This window comes from Eschrichtius robustus, chromosome X (genome assembly GCF_028021215.1).
Source record: "Eschrichtius robustus isolate mEscRob2 chromosome X, mEscRob2.pri, whole genome shotgun sequence".
Taxonomy (NCBI): Eukaryota; Metazoa; Chordata; class Mammalia; order Artiodactyla; family Eschrichtiidae; genus Eschrichtius; species Eschrichtius robustus.
In genome coordinates, this window is record NC_090845.1 from 96421111 (window position 1) to 96446102 (window position 24992).

Below are 24992 nucleotides of genomic sequence, written 5' to 3' on the forward strand. Positions count from 1 at the left end.
TTTTTACAGTTAGATATATATTATAATTATCATCATTACAAACTTGAGATCATACTGTATAAATACTTGTTGCCCATAATTCCCACTTAACATTATATCATAAGCATTTTTCCAAGTCATTGAAGATTCTTCAAAGAAATATCATATCAGCGACTACATTATTCCACTGCAAGGGATATACCATATTTCTTTACTTAACCATTCCCCTACTGTATGACATTTAGGCTTTTTCCACTTTTTACTGTTATAAATAGGGCTCTGACAAATATCTTCATTCATAAATCTTTCTGTACTGCTTTATTTCCTTCAATTACATTTGTAAGAGTGGAATTACTGTGTCAAAGGCTGTGAACATTTTTAAGGCTATTGATACACATTGCCAAAATGCAGAGAGGATTAATTGGGAAGGGAAATTGGCAGTATTAATTTGGTAGACACATTTGGAAATTGTTTGAACAGTATCTGGGTGATTGTGGAACTTTATTTTATAAATGGCTCTGTGGAAAGAACTTAGATTACTTTGGAAAGCACTTTAAAGTTAACATCTAAGAAGGTGAAAAAATTGCTAATAAAAAGTTTAGTCAATGTATATTGTATTGTTTATTTTAGGTGGCATTTGATAATTAGATGAAAAAAGAATGATACAGCAGGGATCCCTTTTATAATCATTATGTAGACTCTACCTATGTCCATTATAAGGCACAAGCCTTGATTTATTATTTAGAATTATTATAGTCCTACTGTAAGCGTATCTTTGCTAATATGACAAATTGTTGGTCATATTTTAAATTTATTTGATATAGTGTCCTTGGTTTGAAACATAGCTCCAATGATAACATTATTCTTTAAGGAAGTAATCTTCTTTGGTTCCAGGATTGCATTTACAGTAAAAAGCGGGCACCGCTTATACCACTGTTCTTTCCTCCTTCCACCGACCACTAGAGGGGAGAAAACATTCAGAGGTAACTCACAGCATATCTCCACCCTCCAAAAAGAGCAAGGTGGTTTCCAGCAGAGGCCACCCATTTACCACACTCTTCAGCGCTTTCCTCCTGAGCCTATTTCTGTAGCACCCAGACTCCATCCTTGCAAAATGGGCCCACCTCTTAGAAGAATTGTTGTCATTTAATTTACCAGAAGGCTACAGAGCTCTTTAGGGGAGAAAGAGCCACCTCCTCCTGCTTGTCATATTTTCTTTATAGATCAAGGGAAGCAGATAAGAAATTTAAAGGTAGAGTGATAGGAGCTATTATTCTATTTGTGACCACTGAAAATTAGAATATATGAGGCAGTCAAGGCAACGTCTCTGATACTGATACTCTCAGTCCCACCTCAGACTCTCCTCCTACCACAAAGTAGAAAAAACCATGACCCCAACTTCAGTAATTCTCTGGCTAAGCAGCAAGTCAGCTTTATCGCTAGGATCATTTTATCCTTGTGCCTAAGTCTCCAAGTGTGTGGCCTCTGGTTACCAGCAGTACTATAGTGTTTTGGGAGGCATTCATATGATACAGTGGTTGAGGGCATGTATGTCGGACAGATCTGGGATTTAATCCCAGCTTCACCACTTTCCAGCACTATGATCCTTTGTTTCCTTAACTTTTAAAATGGGGAAGATAATGTTACTTACCCTTATAAGATAGTTGTAAGAATTAAATGAGATAATGAGCACACAGTAAAGCCCTTAGCAAAGTGCCTGTTATATGGTAAATAAATAATGGCAACTATGATCATGGGTCAAGTTTGGGTCTCTGGTATTTGCTCCTGGATTGTGTCGGGCCATCCCGCTCTTTGGACCTTTGCTGACTGCTCACCCTTCTCCTGTTTGGATTGGATGTTGAAATTGACTTAAAGCCTAACCTGATAAGCCTGCTTGAAATCTATATTCCAGATTCTCATCTTAACCTGCTAACTCTAAAATAGCCCATGGGTTATACTTTCAGCTATATTTGGGCCTTTGACCTCTATCCAACCACATGGGTCTGCCAGGACTACTTGATCTCCTCAGGCAGGTCAGACCCAACTGGACACTGTGCCACTCCTGGCTGTGCTCAATATCTTCCAAGTCAAGTTTTGCTTTTTGATGACAACAGGGAATCCATGTAGTTTCTTAAAGAGGGAAATGCTGTGACTGCTGTGAGGAAAGCAACCAGAGATTTAATGCCAGAAGGGATCTTTATGCTTTTAGTTGATTAACCTGGCAAGAATTTGCAGGAACTATTTAACTTGATTGGTATACTACCTGGCAAACTATCATTCATTTCCTTGCATAATAAATGCTTTTTTTTAAAAATCAAAGTTTGCCCTGTGGGCCTGCAGTCTAGGGAGATTCTAGGCCATATATCTTAATGTGTGCTCTATAATTCCGCATTCTACCCATTCACTGAAGCCACCAAAATAACTACTGCCATTTACTGAGCATGTACTCTGTTTCAAGGCATTGCATTATACATTTAGCATGTATATGCCATTTAGCCCTCATAGCAGGCCTGTGATGCGTGTGTACCATTATTATTTTTTGGCCACTCCAAGTGTCATGTGGGATCTTAGTTCCGCGACCAGGGATCGAACCCGCGCCCCCTGCACTGGAAGTGTGGAGTCTTAATCACTGGACTGCCAGGGAAGTCCCGCATGTATTATTATTATTATTTGCATTTTACAGCTGAGGAAACTGAGGCTCACAGGGGTGAACTGCCCAGAGTAACACATTTAGCATGGGGAAACCAGACTGGAACTTAAAATCTAAGCTTGATGTCAAAAGTTTTCTTCGGGGTTTCCCTGGGGGCGCAGTGGTTAAGAATCCGCCTGCCAATGCAGGGGACACGGGTTTGAGCCCCGGTCCGGGAAGATCCCACATGCCGCGGAGCAACTAAGCCCGTGTGCCACAACTACTGAGCCTGCACTCTAGAGCCCGCGGGCCACAACTACTGAGCCCCCATGCCACGACTACTGAAGCCCTCACGCCTAGAGCCTGTGCTCCGCAACAAGAGAAGCCACCACAATGAGAAGCTCCCGTGCAATGAAGTGTAGCCCCCGCTCGCCGCAACTAGAGAAAGTCCGCACGCAGCAATGAAGACCCAACGCAGCCAAAAAATAAAAAATAAAAGTTTTGTTCTTATCACTATGCTAAATGATGGCTTACTGTTAAACAAAAGTAGGCCTAAGAGAGTATAACAAATTAAAGTTTTACAAGTCTTTTAGACCTTCAATGCAAAGTCAAGTCACTAGCTGAGAAGAGATTTTGACAGGGGAACTGTGTGCTGTATATTTGTATGTATATGAAGGCGGTGTGGGCAGGAGGAGGGCAGTTGCTAGGGATACCAAAGCCATTAATCCCACGAGGGATAAAGGAGAGGAGGGCAAGAAGTGGAAGAGAGAAATAAGAAAGTTACGACTTTTCCCTTTGGTGTCCCTGTTGGTGGAACCGATAATGGACCATGGTACAAATAAAGGACCATCAAGGGGATAGAAAGAGATGTATGGGTTTGGGGCCCAGAGGGATCTGCCTTTGACTCTCAGTTCCACATGAAAGAACTCTCAGTTCTTACACGCTGTGGGAACTTGGTAAATCACTTAACCTTACTAAATCTTTGTTTTCTCATTTGTAACATGGGGTTTAAAATAAATACTTACTCCCCAAGGCTACTGTGAAAATTAAATGAGACAGGGTGATGAAATGTAATGGAAGTAGATAGTTGTGATGGTTTTGGGCAGCCTTGTGAATGTACTAAAAACCACTGAATTGTACTCTTTCAAAGGGTTAGCTTTCTGGTATGATATTTATATCTCATTAAAATATTGAGACAACATACATAAAATACCTAGTACCATGACTGGCACATAGTAAATACTTTATAAGTGGTGACAACTATTATTATCTCGTTGTTATGTGTTATCACTTTTATGACGGCGACCATGAAAAAGATGACAATCATTTTCTCCGACAGCTCTGAAAGCAATGCCTATATCTTAGTAGGAAAAATATGTCTCTGTGAGCACATTAGTCGACATGAGGAGATGAGTGGGTGGTTTCTGGACACATTTAGATCACAGATGGGATTACTAGGCTAGGAGCTCATTTGGCATCTATAGAGGGCTCAGGGGACTCGGGCAGCTGGGTCACCTTTCCAGAATGAATTACAACTTCCCCCCTTGGGCTCTATCAACACTACTTTCAGGAGCCTTGGCTATCTGTGGGCCCAGATGGATATTGGAGGATCTTTGACAAATAATAGTAGAACTGCCAGAAGTCACCAACAGCACAGCCAGTTGGAAAATCATGGTGGCCTTTATGTCACTTGTATGTCACTTGTGTATTTACTCAGCACCTACCGGAAGGCTTTAAAAAACAAGACTGTTGAAAAAGTTTAGAAAATTTAGAAACTAAGTTAATTTTTAGAAGATCTTTGAGTTGATGGCAAGTTCAAACCCAAAGAAAATTCATGCTGATTTGAAAATAAAGTTGTATTAACATAATTCCTTTTGAAGTCAATGGTTAGAGTTTTGTGGATTAAAAAAAAAGTCTTTGGTTGCTAATGTAAGCCAGGTTACAATTTTTCTCTGCACTTGGCCAGGTCCCATCTGGCAAGTTACAGATAGGCTGAGCCATCTGTAAAGCAGGTTGGTTACTGCACATGGGCTATAATGCAAGTGAGCAGGAGTGTGGGTTTTAGATGGTCAGGGACTGAAAACATATGGGTTTTATTTAATAGCATTTCTTAGGGTCCAAGCTACGGACATTTTGTTTGGAGTAGGTGGTGAAGGAAAGAAAGGAAAGGCTAGCCATTACTTAATGCCACAGTTGGCAGTAGTTAATGGCATGAATATTATAAAAACTAGACATTCCATTTTTAATGGAAAAAAGAATCTTGGTTCAAATAGCCTATTTGGTTATTACCTCATTTTCACTAAAATGCTGACAAATTATGTTATTACAATGATCAGCAACGCTTAGTAGATGTTTTGAGTGTTCACAAGTTTTCTAATAAAATTTGGGTTATGTACTTTTTCTAATGGCTATCCCTAAGGAGCCAAATTCTCAGGCTAATATAAACGCCACTTGCAAATTTGTACAGATGCTAATAGGAGCTGATTAGTGTACAAAGTTGCTCAAAGTTCAAGATGACTGAAAATGAAGTTCAATCAGTACTGTGCGTCAAGTGAATTTATGTTGCTTACTCTGTCAAACCCAACAGATAAGCTCTGTTCATGCTAACATTTGGTCGCAGTCCCACTTCTCCCCCATACCTGGGAGAGGAGGAACTGAGATGATTAATGGGTGAGAACTGCTACTCCCTACCTTTTATGGTCTCATCATTTATGAAGAGGGGAGTGGAAATGGCTAAGATGTGACTCCCTTCTGGATGCCTATTCCCATGAGACTCTAGCCACCCACCCCCACCCCCAATCAAGCTCTTCCAAACCTATTTTTCCTCTAAGGTCCTGCTCTATCTAGGCTCGTGCCCTCGTCAAGTACTCTCGTCCATAGCAAACTGTTTTCTGGATATATATCCAGATTTGGATATATACCCTGCTATTGAATAAAGCTAAACGTTAATCCATGCTCGAGGCTCATAGCCCAGTAGGGGAGAAGGATAATAATAGCAATAACATCAGTGGTAATAGTTGTAGTAGTACTGGTAACAGTGACCAGTTATTAAGTGCTTGATGTGTGCTAATCACTTTACATACATGATCTCATTTAATCCTTACAATAAATATTATTCATTACTTTATTCATTCAACAAAACAAAATAAATCAGATCAAGTCCCTCTCCTCTTGGAGCAAAGCTTTCTACATTGAGGTAGGAGGAGAATCAAAGGAGTGGTATCCTGGAAGCCAAGCAAAGAAAGTTTTTCAAGAAACAGGGAGTGAAAAGCCATTGCAAATGCTGATGGCAGGTCAAGTAAGATGAAGACTGAGACACGGTCATTGCAATTAACAAAGTGGATGTCACGGGTGACATTTATAAGAAAGGAGTGGTGGCAAAGAAAGCCTGATTAGAGTAGGTTCGAGAGAGAATGTGAAAAGTGGAGATTTTGAGTATAAACAACTATTTCAATGAGTTATGCTGTAAGAGGAACAGAGATACAGGGCAGTAGCTATAAGAGAAGGTGGAGCTAATGGAGGGTTTGGGGAACTAATAGCTAATAATTAGTAGAGCACTTACTTTGTGCCAGACACTATGCTAATGGCTTTATATGTTTTAGTCTATATGTTATAACAACCCTGTGAGATAGGTACTATTACTCTGGGTCACAGATGAAGAAACTAAAGCTTAGAATGGTTAAGTCATTTGCCTAACACAGGATTTCTCAACCTTGACACTATTGACATGTTGGACCAGATAATTCCATGTTGTGAGGGACCGTCCTGTGCACTGTAGGATGTTTACCAGCATCCCCGTCCTCTACTGATTAGATGCCAGTAGCACCCCACCAATTATGGCAACCAAAAATGTTTCTGTACCTGGCCAAATGTTCCCTGGGGGGCAAGACTGCCCCTGGTTGAGAACCACTGGGTAAAGACCACACATCTAGTAATTGATAAAGCCAGATCTTAAAAGATGGGCTTATCTGGCTCCAAAACCTGTGCTCTCAACCACTGTACTTTCTTGGACTACCAAAATGGGAAATTTCCCCTACCCTGTTCTGAGTGCCTGTGAATCCCTGGGAAGTGGGAAGAATATCTGGTCACTGGGGTAAGGGCATTCCTGCTCACAAGTTCCATGGTTCAGTATTCCAGATCAGAGAGTCTGTCTGTCTGTCACACACACACACACACACACACACACACACACACACACACACACACACACACACACACACACACACACACACACACACACACACACACACACACACACACACACACACACACACACACACCCCTGGCCTTCATAATCAAGGAAAACTCCTTGGAGCTTAAGTCTCTTCCTCACTATGGACCCCCATACGTAAGCTGAAATGGTTGGACGACATGATCCCCCGAGGTGCTCTGGCTCTGCCATCCTGCAGTCTAAGTGCCTAGGTTTTTTCATGAGGCAAATGCTTTTTTTGCGGGGGGGCGGCCAAGGTATATTTGAGGACTTTCAGTTTGGAAGCTGGTCCAAAGTTCCCAGGTTGTGTTTGTTTCCGTGTTTGCTTCTTCCCGACTGGCTTCTCCCATCGCTAAGGGCCGGCGGCCCCTCGGTTTGGGCCGTGAACGCGGTGGGGCGGCGGGTCGGTGGTTCAGGGCCACCCCGGGCCTCCCCCCTCTGCCTGCAGAGGAAGTTCTGTGTCTCCTCCGGGCCGGTCCTCCTCCCCTGGGAGGCAGCCTTGCGAACCGAGCCGAGCGGCCCCCTCGGAAACCCGGCCCCCCGGGCGCCTGGGGCGGGCTGGGTGTGGGAGTGGGTGCTGGCTCGGGGCCCTCGGGGAGCGGGGGCTTCTGGGGACCCCGCGAGGAGCTCCCGGGCGGGCAGGCGGGCGATGAGCTCCCCCTCAGGAATCTGGGACACTGGGGCCTGCGGGCGGCTTGTCATTAGGCTGTCGATGAGCCTGGGGGAGACGAGGGGGCAGGGGCTCTGCTACAGCGCCTGCTCTGCTTCCTCCAAGGGACCTGGGAGGCCTTCGAGCCCGGCTCCTCATTTCACACGGGCCGGAGGAGACAGGCTTCCATCCTGCTCTTAGCTAGAGCTAGGCTTGGGCTTGATTTGGAAGGTAAACTCAAAGAGAGATTCGTGTGTCCTACTCTGGTGCCAGTCATTGGAACCTTGGCCCCAGGTGCCAGTACTGGATTTATCAGGCATTAAGCTCCGTCACATGCCTCTAAAACCAGCCCACTGTTAGGCATGGTGGGACTCCTGGTGTTTCTGCGCTGCTGAGCCTCTCTGAGTCTGTTTCTGAGGGGTGGTACCCTTGGGGTTTCTGGGGATCAATATTAATATCTCTGTGGATGTACAGGTTTAGGTACGTTTCTAAATTCATGGAGTGTCTGCACGGGTTTTAAGAATAACAAATGTTGCTCTATATGAACACGTGGGGCTTTTCTATGTGTGCTCAGTTAATCATTCTTCAACTGAATTGCAAAGGCTGTGTTTAACCCCTGGCTCCCCTCCCTTCCTGAGCTTTGTGAAGTTTAAGGCTCTGTTCTTACAGCACGGGGGCCCTGTCTGGGGAGCCTGTTTAGACCTGTCTCTTCCTTTTGTTTGCTTTCTTTTTGTCTCTCTGGGGAAACCTGGCTCCTGAACCCTGGTTACCCCTCATTCCATTCAGGGCCTCACAGCCTGTTTCTCCACAGCTCCCTGCTTTGCTCAGAGCTTTACTGGCATTCCCGCAGCAACATGTGAAGGGGGCAGCAACCACTGATTGGTGTCAAGCCCAAGAGGGAACCCAACCAAAGCAGTGGAATGCCAAGTTGCTCCAATTACTTGAACTAGAAAAGACATGTACAGGGCCAGAGACCATGGTTTCTTTGAGATGGCTGATAACCAAACATATACATTAATCTTCCTGGGGTCTAAAGGAATGAACATTTTTTCCTCTGGGTTTTCAAAAATTAAGGAGTAAAACTAACCTTGTAAAAACTGTAAAAGCTGTCAGAGCAAAGCCGAGTGCTTAGTTAAGTCCACAGAGCCTGCTAAGGTCCTAGCTGGTAATTCAGGATAAGGGAACCGTTCTAAGGCATTCTGTAGATATCTCCGCTGACCAAGCTTTAAGATCTGTCTTATATTAACCAGCGACTTCCTTCTTTCATGATTCCTCAAACCCTACCTTTCACTCATAACTCCCACAACAAAATGCATCAAGTCGGAAACAGATGCTCTTTCAGAACCCACTGAGGTGGCCTTTCTCACTGGGCATTGTAGTAACTGTAGGAGCTTTTAGCGTGCAATGGAGAGAAGCACCTTACTGTCCTCTCCGTAATCAAAATAAGGTCACTTCAGTGCTGCTGATTCCACTTGGTTTTGGGATGAGTTTTCCTCAGTTGGCATCAGTAGAGACTAACCAATGGGGATACTGGTTTCCAAGGAGTTAGAGGAATGTGGTGGAAAGGAACTGGTACCATCGTTCAGTTAATAAAAAACAAAAAGGTGATACCGTCAATGAAGATGAGCCCTCATCATCAAATCACTGTTTGAAGGTGTATGCATCTCTGCGTGTGTTCAAGGTTGGAGAGAATCATTTAAAGGAAGATAGGATCTGAGCAGCAGAAAATGCAAAGTTTCCATTCTGCTGTGCTAGGGGATTTTGGACATGCCACTTAACCTCTAAAAATAGAGAGCATTCTATCCGCCTATCATGTCTCTCACTCTAATCCGCTCTGCACAGCCCCCATCAAATTAATCTTCCTAAAGAAACATTTTTGTCATGATATTAAAAAAAAATAGTTTGTTTAATCACTCCAGTCTATACCAATACCTCCTTTTGAGGACTTGTGCTCTGGCACTCAGACTTTCAATCAGATGATGCAGTGCTGTGTAGTTAAGGGCTGCTGCTGGCTACGGTGTGTGTGTGTTTGTGTGTGTGTGTATGTGTGTAGTCTCCCTAACTCTGGTGCTTGTGATATGTCTGCATTCTCCAGAGTGCCTGCACCACCACCCCCCGCCCAGAGTGTTTCCTTAAATGTTTGTGTAGTGGGCTTGAACCTGATGCAACACAATGAGAAAAACAAAATGCAGAGCATAGTCTAGGACCTCTACCTCTATAAGTAAAGGTGGTCATTAAACAATTGGCCATTTGCCTTATGTGTTAAAATAAAAGCTCTTTTGAAAAGATGACAGTGAGGTAAATTTCTGCAAACAAAGCAATGCACATTTTTTCCCATCGACTTCTATAGCTTAAGAGAGATGCCATGCAATTAATTTTGTTAAACATTCTTGGAAGACTTCCATTAATGCAAGTCTTCTCAGAACAGACACCATATTATTTCCTTGACATATATTTGGTAGTTTCATCTATACACATTTCTAACTCCATTGCAGAGAACTTCCATACAGCGAGTGGCCTACATAAAGGGACAGATCTGTATCAGAGCTGTAAAAACTGATGTGACACCTCACAAAACTTGTAATCACAGATGAAAACCAGGCTTTCCTTATGCATGGATTTCAGTTCTTGTGACTTTTAAAAGACAGGGATATTAGGAAAACATTTTAAAACCCAGACAAGGATATAAACAGATGCTATACACATGGTCAGGGGTTACTTCTCACTGGGGCAGGGAAAGGATGATTGATTTGTTGATATCTGGTCTACATCTTCTTGGCATCTTCTTCTCCACTACAAGTATTCCTCCATTCACAACAATCTAACCAAGATGAGCTCAGCTGATTATGGCCATGAAATTAAGAGGCCATTTGACATGGTGGAAAGAACACTGAGCAGGGGGCTAGAATACTTGGTTCAAATCTCAGCTATGCCACTCGCAAGGGACCTTGGGGAAGTCTCTTAACCTCTCTGAAATGCTTTCTTCTAAAAGTCTTCACATTTAAAGAGAGGGAAAGAGCATTCACACGCATGGTTTATAAACCATGATATGCCACTTGGGGCTTGGATCCAACCTCCCAGGCTTGAGATTTTATGATTTTTAAATTTCTTTGCTGTCTCACTTCTCCCAGCTCCTGAGATCCCCATTGCTTTATTTTATATAAAGTTGTCAAGGTGAGGCTCTAAAGTTGGTGCCATGGCTGTTCGAAAGGGAAAGAACAAGAGATTTGGGGACAGTTATTTTTTTCTTATTCAAGTTCTTTTGCCTCTGCTCGTAGGTCCCATCTATGTTAAGTATGGTCTAGGCCGGCGGTCTCCAAGTCTTTCTGATTGCACACCCTTTTCAGTTAAAAGCAATTAGAGCATGCTTTATATATATACACACTATATCATTAATGATTATATAAATTACATACATGTCCTACGCTGCATATATATGTACCTACACATATATTATGAAATGCACACAATAAATAGAAAATGTAAAAGGATGAGCTAAAGCTGAAATAAATAGCATGTCAAATGTCTTGTTCATTGTGATGGCTTCATTGTATTATTAGCTAGTATTTCAAGGCACCATATACACTTAGGGAAAGATCTTTCATTACTGAGAATGGGTATAAATCCATATTTCATTTAGTCTTCTTGATTATTCTTGCATCACTTTTTTGCTGACTTCTTGTCAGGTATGATTAGGTTGCTGTGCTTTTTACCTCACAATGAGGCTGATGGAAAAACTCATTCAAGGAGTAAGAGAAGTGTGAGCGCTGCCATTTTCATGTGCTTGCATTATTGGTATTATCTTCAATACATGGTTTATTTGCGGAATCTTCTTAAGCCAGTTGTCCATTTTGTGAGGGTTAATGTAGTTAGATAATATAATCCGTAAATCCGCTTAACTGGCCCAAGGAGATAGCAGTATCTCTGGTATACATAGAGGAAAACAAAAAGTAAGGGCTCCAGGGTCAAACCTTCCACCTGTGGGCTCCCATTCTTCCCTCAGAATACCTTACAAAGCATATGCAACAGAGGGTGCCAGTGACAATATGTGTATTACATATTTGAAAGGCTTAACAGTAGTGCTAATAAGAGCTAATATTTAGATAGCACTTGGTGTACTACACACTGTTTTAAGCACTTTACATAAATTAAATTGTTTTAATCCAAATCTTAATTTCTTTCTAGATGTTTTCAATTTAAATGGAAATAGAAGTCGTAATATTTTCTTTCACACTGATTCTACAATGGGCTGATCTGCATGTGCCAACCTCCCCCTCCCCACAAACCCACCAATTTTGGAGACCACTGATCCAGGCTTTGAGATTTAGAATCTCTGGAGAAGTGCAATGCTTCTGTAAGTACATCTCAGCCACCCTTTCCGATCTCCTGCTGCTATAATTTCACACCTGCTCATAGAGGACGAGAAACAGGCACCGGTGACACAGGAAGCCCTCCCAGGCAACTGAAAGCAGAGGGCAGTAACTGGGTGAGGAAAATGAGAATGAGGGATGGAGAGCTAGAAATGCTAGAGCTGGAGGGAGGGAAGCCGGGAAGGAGAAAGAAGGAAGTTAGAGACCAGAGAAGAACAAGGAGAGGAGAGGAGAGGAGTATACATCTGTGGAGGGAAGATGAAGGCAGATTCTGGAGGAGAGACTACGTCACACGTTAGCAGGCAAGATGAGCAGGGCAGGACAAGGAAACTGAACAGTCTCTAAAGATTTGTACACACGACTCCTCCCCAGAGGAGAGGCCTATGCAATTTATTCAAGCAATGCAAAGATGGGGCCATGCTTAACCTAAAGAGTATGTCTCTAAAGCTAGAACTGCAGGCAGGCCAGGCAGGGAAGGTATTTGGAGGTGTGTGTGGTGAGTCGACATCCCGGTGACTCTCTTCAAATCACACCAGCCAGATGGCCAAGGAGGAGAGCACGGCACATTCCTGCAGGGGTGCAACTTCAGCTGTTAGGCGCTTCCAGCATCGGCAGTAAAAAGCCACAGCAAGTGATTTACGTCTGAGGCAGCTGCCAAGACACCACTCCAGAGGGTAGAACACTGTCAAAAATGGCCCTCCGTATCTCACTGCCACACTAGAAAGCACGATAAGACACTTTAGGGGCAAGGAACTGTCATGGTACAGTAACACGGGGTCTGACTTCGATCTTCAGAGCTGGTGGGTGGTGGGTTCTTTGAGATCACCCTGCCCAAACCCCTCACTCTTTTGATTGGTAAACTGGGACCCTGAGAGGGGAAAGCACCAGCCCAATGTCATCCAGTTGGCAAAGCTCAGGCATGGCACTGAGGTCTCTGGGTATCTAAAGCAGTGCTCTTGACTCCACAGCTGTGTATTAATCTCCTCCTCCAGCCCCTTGGCTTCTCTTTAACAGAAGCCTTCCTCACTAGTACGGATAATATATTCCATAAATCCCACACTGTCCCAATATGATCAAAGAGAGGATTAAGATAACCACAAACATCTGCTGGGCTACGATTGCATCTTGACTCAGGGCAGAGACACTAACTTTTAACATTACCATCAATTATCCTTGACCCAAACAACTATATTTAAAATACACAGGGCTCTTTGATTTTTTTACTTCCCTCCCCTGCTGTCACCCAGTGGCTACTTCCCTGTGCAAACACTTTTCCTCTCCCCCCACAAGGAAGAGGAACAAGGGAAACTCAAGACCATCAACTTTGCGTAAGGTTAAGAGGCTTTAAGCAAAAGGTTTGGTGGAGAGGAGGGTGAAATCAATGTCGAAAAGAAAGTTTGTGATTATCTTTCACTCACGATTATTCATGAATGTCCTCACCTTGGAAAAAGCACGAATTGCTGTGTTCAGTTTTAAAGGGAGGCCCCTAGTGATGAGAGGCAATGTTTTGTGATCATAGTGGGACTATTTACCATCCATTTGCCACTCTGCTGTCATCATCTTTCCAAAACATAAATATGATCACAAAACTCTTGCTTAAAATCTCTCAGTGGCTGCCCATAGATCTCACAATAAAATCTTAAAACTCTAGCAGGCTTGCAAAGTCCTCCATGACAGGGCCCTTGACTACCTCTCCAACATTACCTCTCATCACTAGGGGCCTCCCTCTTCAGAAAAAGAAACAAAACAAAACCCTACACATAAACCGAACTATTTATAGTTCACAGAACCTGCTATGTTATTTAATACATTCCAGGTTTTATACCTGCTACTCCCTTTACATGTACTTCCATTTTATATGTACTTCCACTGGCTCTACCCTTTTTCTGCTGACTTGCTTCTCTTTACCCATCCTTTAAAACTGAACACAGATTTCACCTCCTCAGAAGCTTTCCATGGTCTTGAGTTTCCCTTGTTCCTCTTCCTTGTGGGGGGAGAGGAAAAGTGTTTGCACAGGGAAGTAGCCACTGGGTGACAGCAGGGGAGGGAAGTAAAAAATCCATCCACTTTTCTCCATACCTATTTTTATCTACTCTTCTCATCCTTCTTCTCATGCTGAACTACAGCAATCTAATGACTTGTCTGATCTCCACTATCTCATGAACCCCTAAAGGGCAGAGATTTGGTCTCCTTAGACCCTGCAGGGGCAGTAGGCAGTACAGATTGTTTCATGAAGGACCAACCAACCAACCAACCAATTTGGTCGGGTATGGTTCCAGCCCCGCTCTCCTGGATTAGCTCTTAGGTTGCTGTGAAGCAGATGAGAGTCTCTTGTCTAGGGAGGAATCCATTCTGCTAAAAGAAGGCAAAAAGCCAGGGCAGTCATTTCCATATCTTTTTTAGATCTTGTTAGCTGTAAGGATCCCAGCTCTTTCCCACACTCTGGTTCCCATAGCTTGCTTTGGGATCTTGCTCTACCTAACTCCTCTGGGTTTTTGACCTTGAAAGCTTCTTTTGCCTGATTGCTTCTTACTCTGTGCCTACCAAGGCAAGGGACTTGGCAAAATGCTGTTGTTTTACTACCAGCAATTCGTGCTTTTTCCAAGGTGAGGACATTCATGAATAATCGTGAGTGAAAGATAATCACAAACTTTCTTTTCGACATTGATTTCACCCTCCTCTCCACCAAACCTTTTGCTTAAAGCCTCTTAATCTTACGCAAAGTTGATGGTCTTGAGCTCAATTTAAGAAGATAAATAGATGGGATTTGATGATGAATTGGAGGTGGAGAAAAGAAAGAGAAGACAAGAATGACTCCTGGGTTCCTGGCTTGAGCAATGGAGTGCTTGGTGGGGCTGAGATGGGGAAGACACAAGGTAGGACTTAGGAAGGAACGTGTCTGGTGGGAGTTGCTGGTTGAATTCTGTGCGATACATGTTTGTGGTGCCAGTGAAACTCCAAGCAGAGATATCCAGCAAGAAACTGATAATGCTGATCCGAAGCTACGGAGAAAGGTCTGAACTAGAGATAGAGACTGAATATCTATCATTGTATGGGTGGTAGCTGAGATCTCTGGAATATATGAAACCACCCTGGGAGAGGCCTACAGTGAGAAGAGAAGTAGGATGAGGACAGAACGCTGGGGAGTCCCAATCAGAATAGGAAAGAACCAGGAGAGAAGAGCACGATGAAATCCAAGGGAACTGAGAGTTGCAGGAAAGAAGGGGGTGTCTCGGGCAGCAAAGTCAAAGAAGATAAGAAAGAAAAATGTCCATTGTTTTTGGCAACAGGCAGGTTAGTGGTGCCCAGCGTTAGCAGTGAGGCCAGCCTGCAGAGGGGCAAGACGCCTGATCGCAGGCAGCTGGAGCAAGGCCCGGCCACCCAAGGAGGTCATGCGCATTATGAGCTTTCCGCTTTGGAACTGTAGAGGCTAAGGACAGTGGCTGGTCAGGGCACCCAGAGAGAAGGGAAAGATGTTTTACCGGAATTGCCTAATTCAGGAGAAAATGGAACAACCTCTGGGTACTCTCGGTAGCCATGGCGCCAGTCAGCTGACACAGGGAATGCCAGCCGTTTGCAGGAGGAGAGTAAATTGAAGGGGCTGGTGGTGAATGCACCTGGGCTCTGGAATTCATGGGAAACACACTTTGTGACAGAGAAGCAGCAGGATGCAGGCAGGAGATAAGGAATCAAGAAACCTGGGCTGTCTCTCGTGAAACTCAGGCTAGTCTCATAAACTCTCTAGCTAGGACATAGCTTCCACAGCCATAAAACAGGGGCCAACAGCCCTTACCTGGGGGGGGGGGAATCCAAACATCCCCTGTGGTTTGGGATTCTCTGTGATAATGCACCCTTAGATGGCATGGATAATTAGGAGCTCTCCATGCTTTATGTAAACACCAGAACACTTAAAACAGGGAAAACTCCGAAATGCTATTAAGGAGTAGTAGACTCAGAACAAAACAAACAGTCCCGCCTGCTCCCAACTCAGACAAACACACGCGGGTAATGCAGAGACAGCTTTCAAATCCAGTAGGGAAAAGAGGGCAAGGGATGGAAATGTCAACCTACAACGATTTGATCAATCCAATGGCAAAAGAAAAAAAATACCAGGGAAGAGAACAACTCAAAAGAATGGTTTTTCCAGATAATAACACTTACCCCCAAGAAAGAAAGCTTGAAGTCAAACATTAAATCCAAATTTAAATGTCCAGGGGTTGGGGGAGAAACACCTTTATTTAACATTACTTGGCATGTCATTGTTTAAAGTTGCCATTCTCCTAAAGTAGGCTAAATAAGGTTTAGCCACTGACAGGCTAGTGACCTTGGGCAAATCACTTATCAGTTTATTTGTTGCATACAGATAATGATACAGACCCTGGGAAAAGATGCTTTGGAAAGCACAAAGCAGTGCAGCAACGCTAGGCAAGGGCTTTTTACGAGGCATGGCATGCCTTCGAGAAATCAGTTTGAGATGGCTTAAGCCAAAAAGAGCTGGATCACAGTCGAGCAGGAGCGCTAGGTGTTGTGTAAATGTCTTAATCAGTTCAAGAGGCCTCTGGCAAAAGAAAAATACACACTGCCCAGCAAGCTATGTGCTTGATGTCTCCCCAAGGCAGGAGGCAAGCCCTGCAAAGGGCTGCAGCATATCTCAGGGGTGAACCAACGTTCCGTTCCCCTCCCAGCTCGCAGAGCTGGAGAGGAACAGCTTGAAATCCAAAAGGGGCCCTCTTCTCAGCTAAGGAAAACAGTCTCAAATCTTTCTGACATCTGCACAAAAGGGGTACTGAGGGGCTGCCCTGCAGGGTCAACAGTGCTGGGTCCAGTTTAAACAATCCTGCTTGGCCCTGGGAACGCGGGAGGGTAGGGAAGATGAGTAAAAAGGGCCTGGCTGCGTGGGCAGCTTCAAGCATCCGTGTGCACAGGATCGGCCCCATGTGCACTGGCCTCCTGATCTACTTGGGAAATAGGACATTCCTGCCCTTGACTCATGAAATACAGCTTGGTCTGGTTCACTAACCTTGACAAGCGTTCCCAGAAACTTCAGGCTTCACAAATAAAGTTTTAGGAGCATATTTGACTGTGTGGACACCGAGTCTTTTAAATATTGACGAAAAATATCTGTGCGGTGATATTCTATTTTTCTCCATCCCACGCCCCTTCAACCACTCATGTTTTCAAAGGAGAAGCCAGATTAGGGCGCCAGATGTTTGGAATCCAAATGAGAGCTCCTCACAGAGGAAATCTACCGCCTTCTATCTTCAAAGATCAAAATCTCAGCCAGGGGTGAAACAATGAGGTCATCGTAGGCATGTTTGCCTGGTGTAGGACTGACCTCTGTTCAGAATATATAAGAATTTCTAGTTTTAAAGGCTCCCCAGCCCCACAAACAGTTCAGAGTTGTTTCTCAGTTCCCTGGCTGCAGGGTCTAACCAACTTCCTGCCCCTCACGCTCCACCAGGAAATGCCCTTTTGTGTCAAACTTCAAATCTCATCTGCTTCCACTTGGGCCATTTTTACTTGCTGTATCTTTGCAGGGGTAAAGTAAATCAATAAGAATCACCCCTTAGGAAAGTGGGGAGAGGATATGTCCAGGAAATTCACAGAGGAAATACAAACCTGCAATGAATATGTGAAAAGATGCTTAAACTTACATGTAGTCTGGGAATTGAGATGATTTTCACCCATATTAACAAAAATATCAAGTGATGGCAAGGGTATAGAAACATGGGCACTCTTGTACAACAATGCTGATGTAAATGAATTCCAATAGATACTCTGTGGGGTAATTGATCATTGGCTTTTAAAATTAAAAATGCCCATTACCCTTACATCTGGTAATTCGGATCCTTAGTATCTATGCTAGAAATGAGTACAAGGAGGACTGTTCAAGGATTTCTACTGTAGCACTTCCATTTTTTAAAATAGCAAAAATTTGGAAACAATCTATGTGTTCATCAAAAGGGAAATGGCTAGATTAAGCTTCAGGGTAGAGGAAAAGATCTTCAGGACATATTATGTGACCAAACAAACAAACCAAAAAAGGCATAGAATATATACTTATGATTATAGTTTGGGAAAAAAAAAAAACAGAAAATGAAACTATTGTTATACATATTCGTACATATCTTTGATCATGCACAGAAAAAGACCAGAAGGACAATAGTGGGACCGAGAGAACATCAAGGGAGACTTTTGCATTGTCTGTGTTGCTTGCTGTAGTTTAAGAACATATTCACATATTTGTTGTAGAATTATTTTTTTCCAAAGTGTTTCCTAGATATAGATCAGAGGAAGAACGTGGGCCTCGGTGGCTATAGTGAACACGACTTCCCTGGGAGACAGCAGTGGGTAAAGTAAACAGGCGAGAAATCGAAAGACCCAGGTAATAGCCTGAATCTGTCATCAATTTGCTGTGTGACCCGGGAAGTCATTTTCCTTCTCAGAGACTGTTTCCTCTACCATCTGTGGATAAGATGAGAAGCTCACGAAGATACCTTCCCTTTCTAATATTTTATGATTCCCTAAGTCTGTGCCTTTAATGTACAATATGTCTGGTCCCTTTTGATGAAGAGATGGCTTTTTCTACTTTTCCTTCAAATTCTGGCATAGTTTGACATTTCACTGTACTGCAAATGGAAGATAATGAAAGAGGAGGTGGAGCGGTCACTCTGTTCCCTGTTCGGCTATGTTTTTAAGGGTTTCGTTGACCTATTTATGCTACCTTCCTTTGACAATGTAAGCTCTTAGGCTTGTTTGAATGTGATGAGAGTGCAAATACAATGCTGCAAGTCGGAAGATCTCAATTCTACAGGGTGGCCATAAATTTTGAAGACGTAGATTGGATTTTATTTTTTTTATGGATTGATCCCCCTTGAATACTTTTGCTGAGTTATACTAAAGATGCAGGTTTCTTCAGTGCAAATCAAAAATACAAATCATCTGGGGCAACACATCACATATGCATATACGAGGATTGATAGAAATGGTGTATCAAGGCACTGTGTTCATTGCAATTTGCACAAAAATTTGAACTGGGCATGGCTATTAAAGGACAATACATTGAATAAATCACTTAATGTTTTGAAACATGTCCTATGCTTTAATATAATATCTATAAATCATTCTTTATGTATAGTCACCTATATTTCTGGACTTTATGGCTACCCTGTACCCTTGATTTTGGATGAAGCACATCCCTAGTCTGTAGATAACGATTGGACCACTTGTCCCCCAGAGTGGTAGGGAAGACCCTACCTATAAATGAGCTATGAAAATTTACGTGCATCTACAAACATATCATAATCTGGTTCTGCACAACTTAATTGCCTTTTGGAAATACCCCAGATGAAACCTTGAGGAAACTTTGGTATTGAGTCAACGAAAGAAACCTCTTCCCGGTCCGTCAGAGACTTTGACTAATCTGGTTCTGCCTATCATTAGTCAGCAAAGCTCCTTCCAGCTGGTCTTCATCACTTTGCTCGTTCCATGAGGTCATAAGAGTAAATTCTAAGCAGTTTAATTGTAAAGAAAACACGCACACTTCAGATATCGGCTCCTGTGACTATCTGTCTTTCAACAATGAAGGAAGCAACTTACTCGGGCTCCTTTCTCAGGAGAGCATTTACAGTCCCCAATGCAGTCTTGGCCTCCACATGGCTTGCCATAGGGCTTCTTCTCTCCCTATTAAAAACAAGAAAAAAAGAAAAAAGTTAGTGAACCATGTGAAGCAAGAGACAATGCTACCCAGGGAGCATGCCCCTTAGCCACACTCCTCCTAACCAAATAAATCAGAGCGGCTTAATCATCTCACTTGGCGGTGTCATGAGTCACATGAAATAAAAAGGCATCTTAAGCTAGCACCCTTTTAGGTCAGCTCTGTACCTCACTATATAGCCAGTTTGGTAGCTGGTTGGGGAACTGTGACTTAAATCTGCCCACACAGGTAGAAATTCCAGCCACAAAATACAAGAGCATTTCTTTACATGGGGCTGGAAATAGGCTCTAGCTGTATCCCTGAGCCCCGCTGGACGTATATATTTGCCCTCATTGAGAAAGCAGCAGCTGTAGCAGAGAACTTGAGAGAAATTCAAGTGCCAGAAATGTAATGATAGATGAAAATAGCCACCCTGTACTCTGCCCTCAGAGTTGTTCTCCTCAGGTCCCACTTTCAGCACAGCATTCAAACCCCTGTGCCCAGTTAGTCAGATCCAAGTTTCTCAGGTGATACTGTACACTATTCCCTTAACTCTCCAATCCAACTTCCTTTTCCCTTCTCTGCTTTTTTTTTTTTTTGGACCGCGCTGCGTGGCCTGCAGGATCCTAGTTCCCCAACCAGGGAACGAACCAGGGCCCCGGGCAATGAAAGCACCGAACCTTAATCACTGGACTGCCAGGGAACTCCCACCTTCTCTGTTTTATGGTGATGATTATAACAAGCTGAATTTCTCCAAGGCCCCCCGCATGACCTGACATGTGCTGACCCTCTCCAACCTGTTCTCCTCACTCTCTCCCTGGCTCACTCTGCTTCAATCACACTGGTATTCCTTCTATTCTTTAAAAACTTAAGCCTGTTCCTGCCTCAGGGCCTTTGCCCCAGCTGTTACTTCTGCCTGGAATGCTCTTCCCCTAGATGTTTCTGATCGCTGGCCTCTTTTTATCACCCAAGTCTCAGTTCAATTGTCTATTCTCAGAGAGGCCTTTCCTGACCACTCAACCTAAGGTGGCCCCCAGTTACTTCCAATCATATCACTGTTACCTTTTCAACATTAAACATTCTGTCTCCCCCCATTAGAATGTAAGCCCCATGTTAGTAGGGACCTTATCTGTGCTGTCCAACACTGCATCCCCAATGTCTAAAACAGTAGATGGCATGTGAAAAACGCTTGATGACCTCACAGAGCTGGGATTTGAACACAGGTCTAACTCCAAAGCCTTGACCTTAACCCTTATGCCTTTTAGTGTTTTCTAAGTCTTCTGTCTCAATGCAGACTCAAAAATGAGGAAACTGCCATTCTGACCCTACCCACCTTGGAAAAAAAGCAACACATAAATTCTAACTATTATCTGTAATAAGAACTTTATCTCTGGGATGGATTTAGTATCATCCAACTTTTTTGTTTAATGTTGGCTGTTTTGTTCAAAAGAGAAAGGCATATTTATGAGCCAGCCTCACACTTAATCATTCTTGTCTCTTTGTACTGTGAACCTTTTCCTAACTCCCAGGGAGCACTGTGAATTTCTCAGATGGTCTCTTATCTCTTTAGGCATTCCCACAACCCTTTATCACCACAACACCTCGGTAATAAGGTAGTGATGGCAGAGCTATGACAAAATATTGCTATTTTAGATTCCAAACACCTTCCTGATATGAAAGATATTTTATCTCTCTTATATGCCTTTGACATGGTAAGTGCTTTTGTACACTTTCCGGTTTGCCCTCCACTTTATGGTATACAGGACAGGCAAGTTTTCATAAGGGTGAGATCAAGAGGTGCTGTGGAAGGTGAAAGCTGGGGGCTGGAATGGAATAGAGAACAGGGAGACAGAGCAGCATTGAATTTAATCCTCACCAATGCTGTGCCCCCTTTGTCTAACGTTGAGTGCTATATTTCTCGGGATAATGGATAATTTCTATTTGCTTTTCCATATAGTTCTGTATTTTCCAAGCAGTCTTCAATGAACACGTATAATTAGTAAGAAGAAAAAAACCAGTCTGTTTCCAGATGACAAATTCATCACCTTCAAGGGAGAGGACTCAACAGGCATTGCCAAAGTGGTATCTGTTTGGAGCTATGGCCTAACTCGAAACAATGCCCTTTAGGTGTCCCATAAAATTTGTCCATCATGGACCAAAAGTTTCCAGATCTCTAGCGTGGAGCAAGGAGGCTGGAGGCAGGGAGCTGGATAAGACAGGGGGAAAAATCCCAACAACAGGAGCTGAACAAAAATATAAGGAGCACAAGCTGAGGTTTCTTGGGAACTTGGCATAACAAGGAGGCAAAGACACCCAGCTAACAGACAGGAAGCCATCACTGTCTTCTGTCACTGAGGAAAGTAACCAGAGAAGCCCCACTGGCCACAAGGCAATTTCCTGTAATGCCGGCCCTGGCAGTTCCCCCAGGAGTCTTCAATTACACTGGGCGGGGGGGGGGTGGGGGGTGGGGGGTGGGGGGAGGGCAGGGATAAAAGGAGTGGCTTCCAGGGAACATGGCAAGACCAAGAACAGAGGAAATCTGCCCTATCCTGGCTTGTCTGGGGACACGCCAACCGTTGCTAAACCAGGCCACATCACTGGTGTCATTCCCACCCTGGAATGCTTTCTCCCTTCCATGTATATGTATGCAGTGCATATTCGGTGGTTAGGACTCTGTGCTTCCACTGCAGGGGGCCTGGGTTCGATCCGGGGAACTAAGATCCCGCAAGCTCCATAGTGCGGCCAAAAAAAAAAAGGCACTTATTATGCCATAATTGTATTGCAAAGAAAAAACAAAAGTCGTTCTAATGAAACAATATGTATTTTAATATGTAAATGCTCATACATGGCTCTATTAGAAGATGTAGGGACTTCGCTGGTGGCGCAGCGGTTAAGAATCCTCCTGCCAATGCAGGGGACACGGGTTGGAGCCCTGGTCCGGGAAGATCCCATATGCCGCGGAGCAACTAAGCCCGTGTGCCACAACTACTGAGCCTGTGCTCTAGAGCCCGCGAGCCACAACTACTGAGCCCGCATGCCACAACTACTGAAGCCTGCGCACCTAGAGCCTGTGCTCCACAACAAGAGAAGCCACCGCAAAGAGAAGCCTTCCTACCGCAAGGAAGAGTAGCCCCTGCTCACAACAACTAGAGAACGCCCGAGTGCAGCAACGAAGACCCAACACAGCCAAAAATAAATAAAATAAATAAGTTAATTAATTAAGAAAAAAAATGAAGATGTAATGAAGTCATCAGAGGCTAGCAGCTTGATGCAGAATCACCAGGAATGCTACAGTCTGCTGAAGCAGGATGATTCTGGAATGTGGTATTGCTGACTCAAGTACCACAGATGGAGTTGCTATTAGTGCAGTGATTCTCTGAAATGGTGAATAACTCATGGTAAAGCTCTGTTTTAACAGTGTCAGATTTCTTCAAATCACCTTTCACACCAAATCTCATTTGATTTTCTACCACAAATCTGACATAGGTGTTTTAGAGGTACAGGTATATGTAGCGACATACACACATACACAATATTACAATGCTTTCTTTATATCTTCACCTATCCCCCTAGACAGTATGTTCCTCTGAGGTGATGTTGGTTTGTTTACTATAAAGCAAATCAGTTTAAACCCTCTAAGCCTCAATTTCCTCAACTATAAAATAGGGATAATAATACTTTAGTTCATTGGGTTTTGGGAGGTTAAAGATAATGCCCCTAGCAAAGTGCTTGGCACATATAGTATGCTCAATATATGTTAGCTGGTATTATTTATAACTATGGCATCTAGTACCGTGCCTACCTACTAAGTGATCACTGGATGACTGATTTGCATTTTAAAGATGAGGAAATGAAGCCTCAGCTGTTAGTGACTTCCTCACCATAGGAAGTTAAGTATCAGAGTTGGGATAAGAAACCAGCTATCCTCACTCTCTGCCTTGTTTTTTTTTTTCCCCACTGAACCCACTGCCACAAATTCCAGGAATCAGCTTGAAATTGGGAAGTCAGGAAAAGAAAGGTGAGTGTTGGGAGGTGACTTTTTTTTTTTTAGAGACAAAGTAGCTTATTTTTTTTTTATAAGCATATTAGTGGTTTTTTCTTTTTTTTTTAATTATTTATTTGTTTATTTATTTATTTATGGCTGTGTTGGGTCTTCGTTTCTGTGCCAGGGCTTTCTCTAGCTGCGGCAAGTGGGGGCCACTCCTCATCGCGGTGCGCGGGCCTCTCGCTATCGCGGCCTCTCTTGTTGCGGAGCACAGGCTCCAGACGCGCAGGCTCAGCAGTTGTGGCTCACGGGCCCAGTTGCTCCACGGCATGTGGGATCCTCCCAGACCAGGGCTCGAACCCGCGTCCCCTGCATTGGCAGGCAGACTCTCAACCACTGCGCCACCAGGGAAGCCCGGGAGGTGACTTTTTATTCTTTTGCCTTTTTTATCAAGATGGGTTTACTGACTTTACCATAACTTGCATTGTTTGTACACTTAACCATAACTTGCATTGTTTGTACACTTTCTAAACAACCTTCCTATAGATATAATTCCCACAACTACTTTTGAAACAAGGAAAATTTATATATAAATTTTCCAGATTAAAATAAAATTTAAACCTGAGTCTCAGAGTTGGTATTACTTGGCAGTTAAGTGACAAAGGGAAGACTCAAAGCCAGGGCCTTTCTTTTCAGTGCACAGGTAAACTTCTAAAAAGAAAAATAATACAAGACGCTGAGGTGCCCTTTTACAATCTCCATTCCCTGCTTGTTGCCTCAGGGTCCAAAAACCGAGAGAGGCCTCTTTGGCTGGATCAGAACTAGTCCTGGGGCCACATTCATAATAATGGGTACCGCTCATGGATCATCTGCTATGTGCCTGGCTACGTACTTCACTTTTGCTATCTCACAGAACTGTCCCAACTGCACTGTGTGGTAGGCACTATTACCACCATCATTTCACAGATGAGAAAACTGAGGCTTGAAGGGGTTTACTAGTTTGCCTACTCAAGGTCATACAGCTAGGGAGTGGCACAAATTCAAACCCAAGTTTGACTCAAAATCTTAGTGCCCTTCCATTAAGCCTGGCCCCCTGTAGCATTATCCTAGGTTTCTGTACTTTGTGATAATAACACAGAGAGTCTGGCTTACTTTGAGCAATTCCAAAACAAAACCTATTCATTGAAATTTAAACACACACACACACACACACACACACACACACACACACACACACTAAACCGACCTTAGTCTTCTCCCATGTTTAATGTGCATTTGCCTTTTAAGAACAGCTCTCTATGAGTTTATGAATGAAAGGCTCTGGGAAGAGAAGAAATGGATCTGTAGGAGCTGGCTCCCTACCAGGTGAGACTTGTCACCCACACTTTATTTTAAGGATGAAGCTGACACCAGACATTGATGAGTAGTTCAGGAAGGCATTTCCCTCCATCTGTCCAACTGTGGTCACACACAT

The 24992-nt window shown here is 43.5% G+C and overlaps 1 protein-coding gene across 1 annotated transcript in view; it reads right to left on the minus strand.

The window, feature by feature from the left end:
* COL4A6 (collagen type IV alpha 6 chain) overlaps nucleotides 1-24992 on the minus strand; it is a 290671-nt gene that overhangs the window by 142291 nt on the left and 123388 nt on the right. Inside the window, exon 3 of the mRNA XM_068532769.1 lies at nucleotides 19437-19520. Within this exon, the coding sequence (XP_068388870.1) occupies nucleotides 19437-19520 (84 nt within the window). The remainder of the gene's footprint in view (nucleotides 1-19436; nucleotides 19521-24992) is intronic.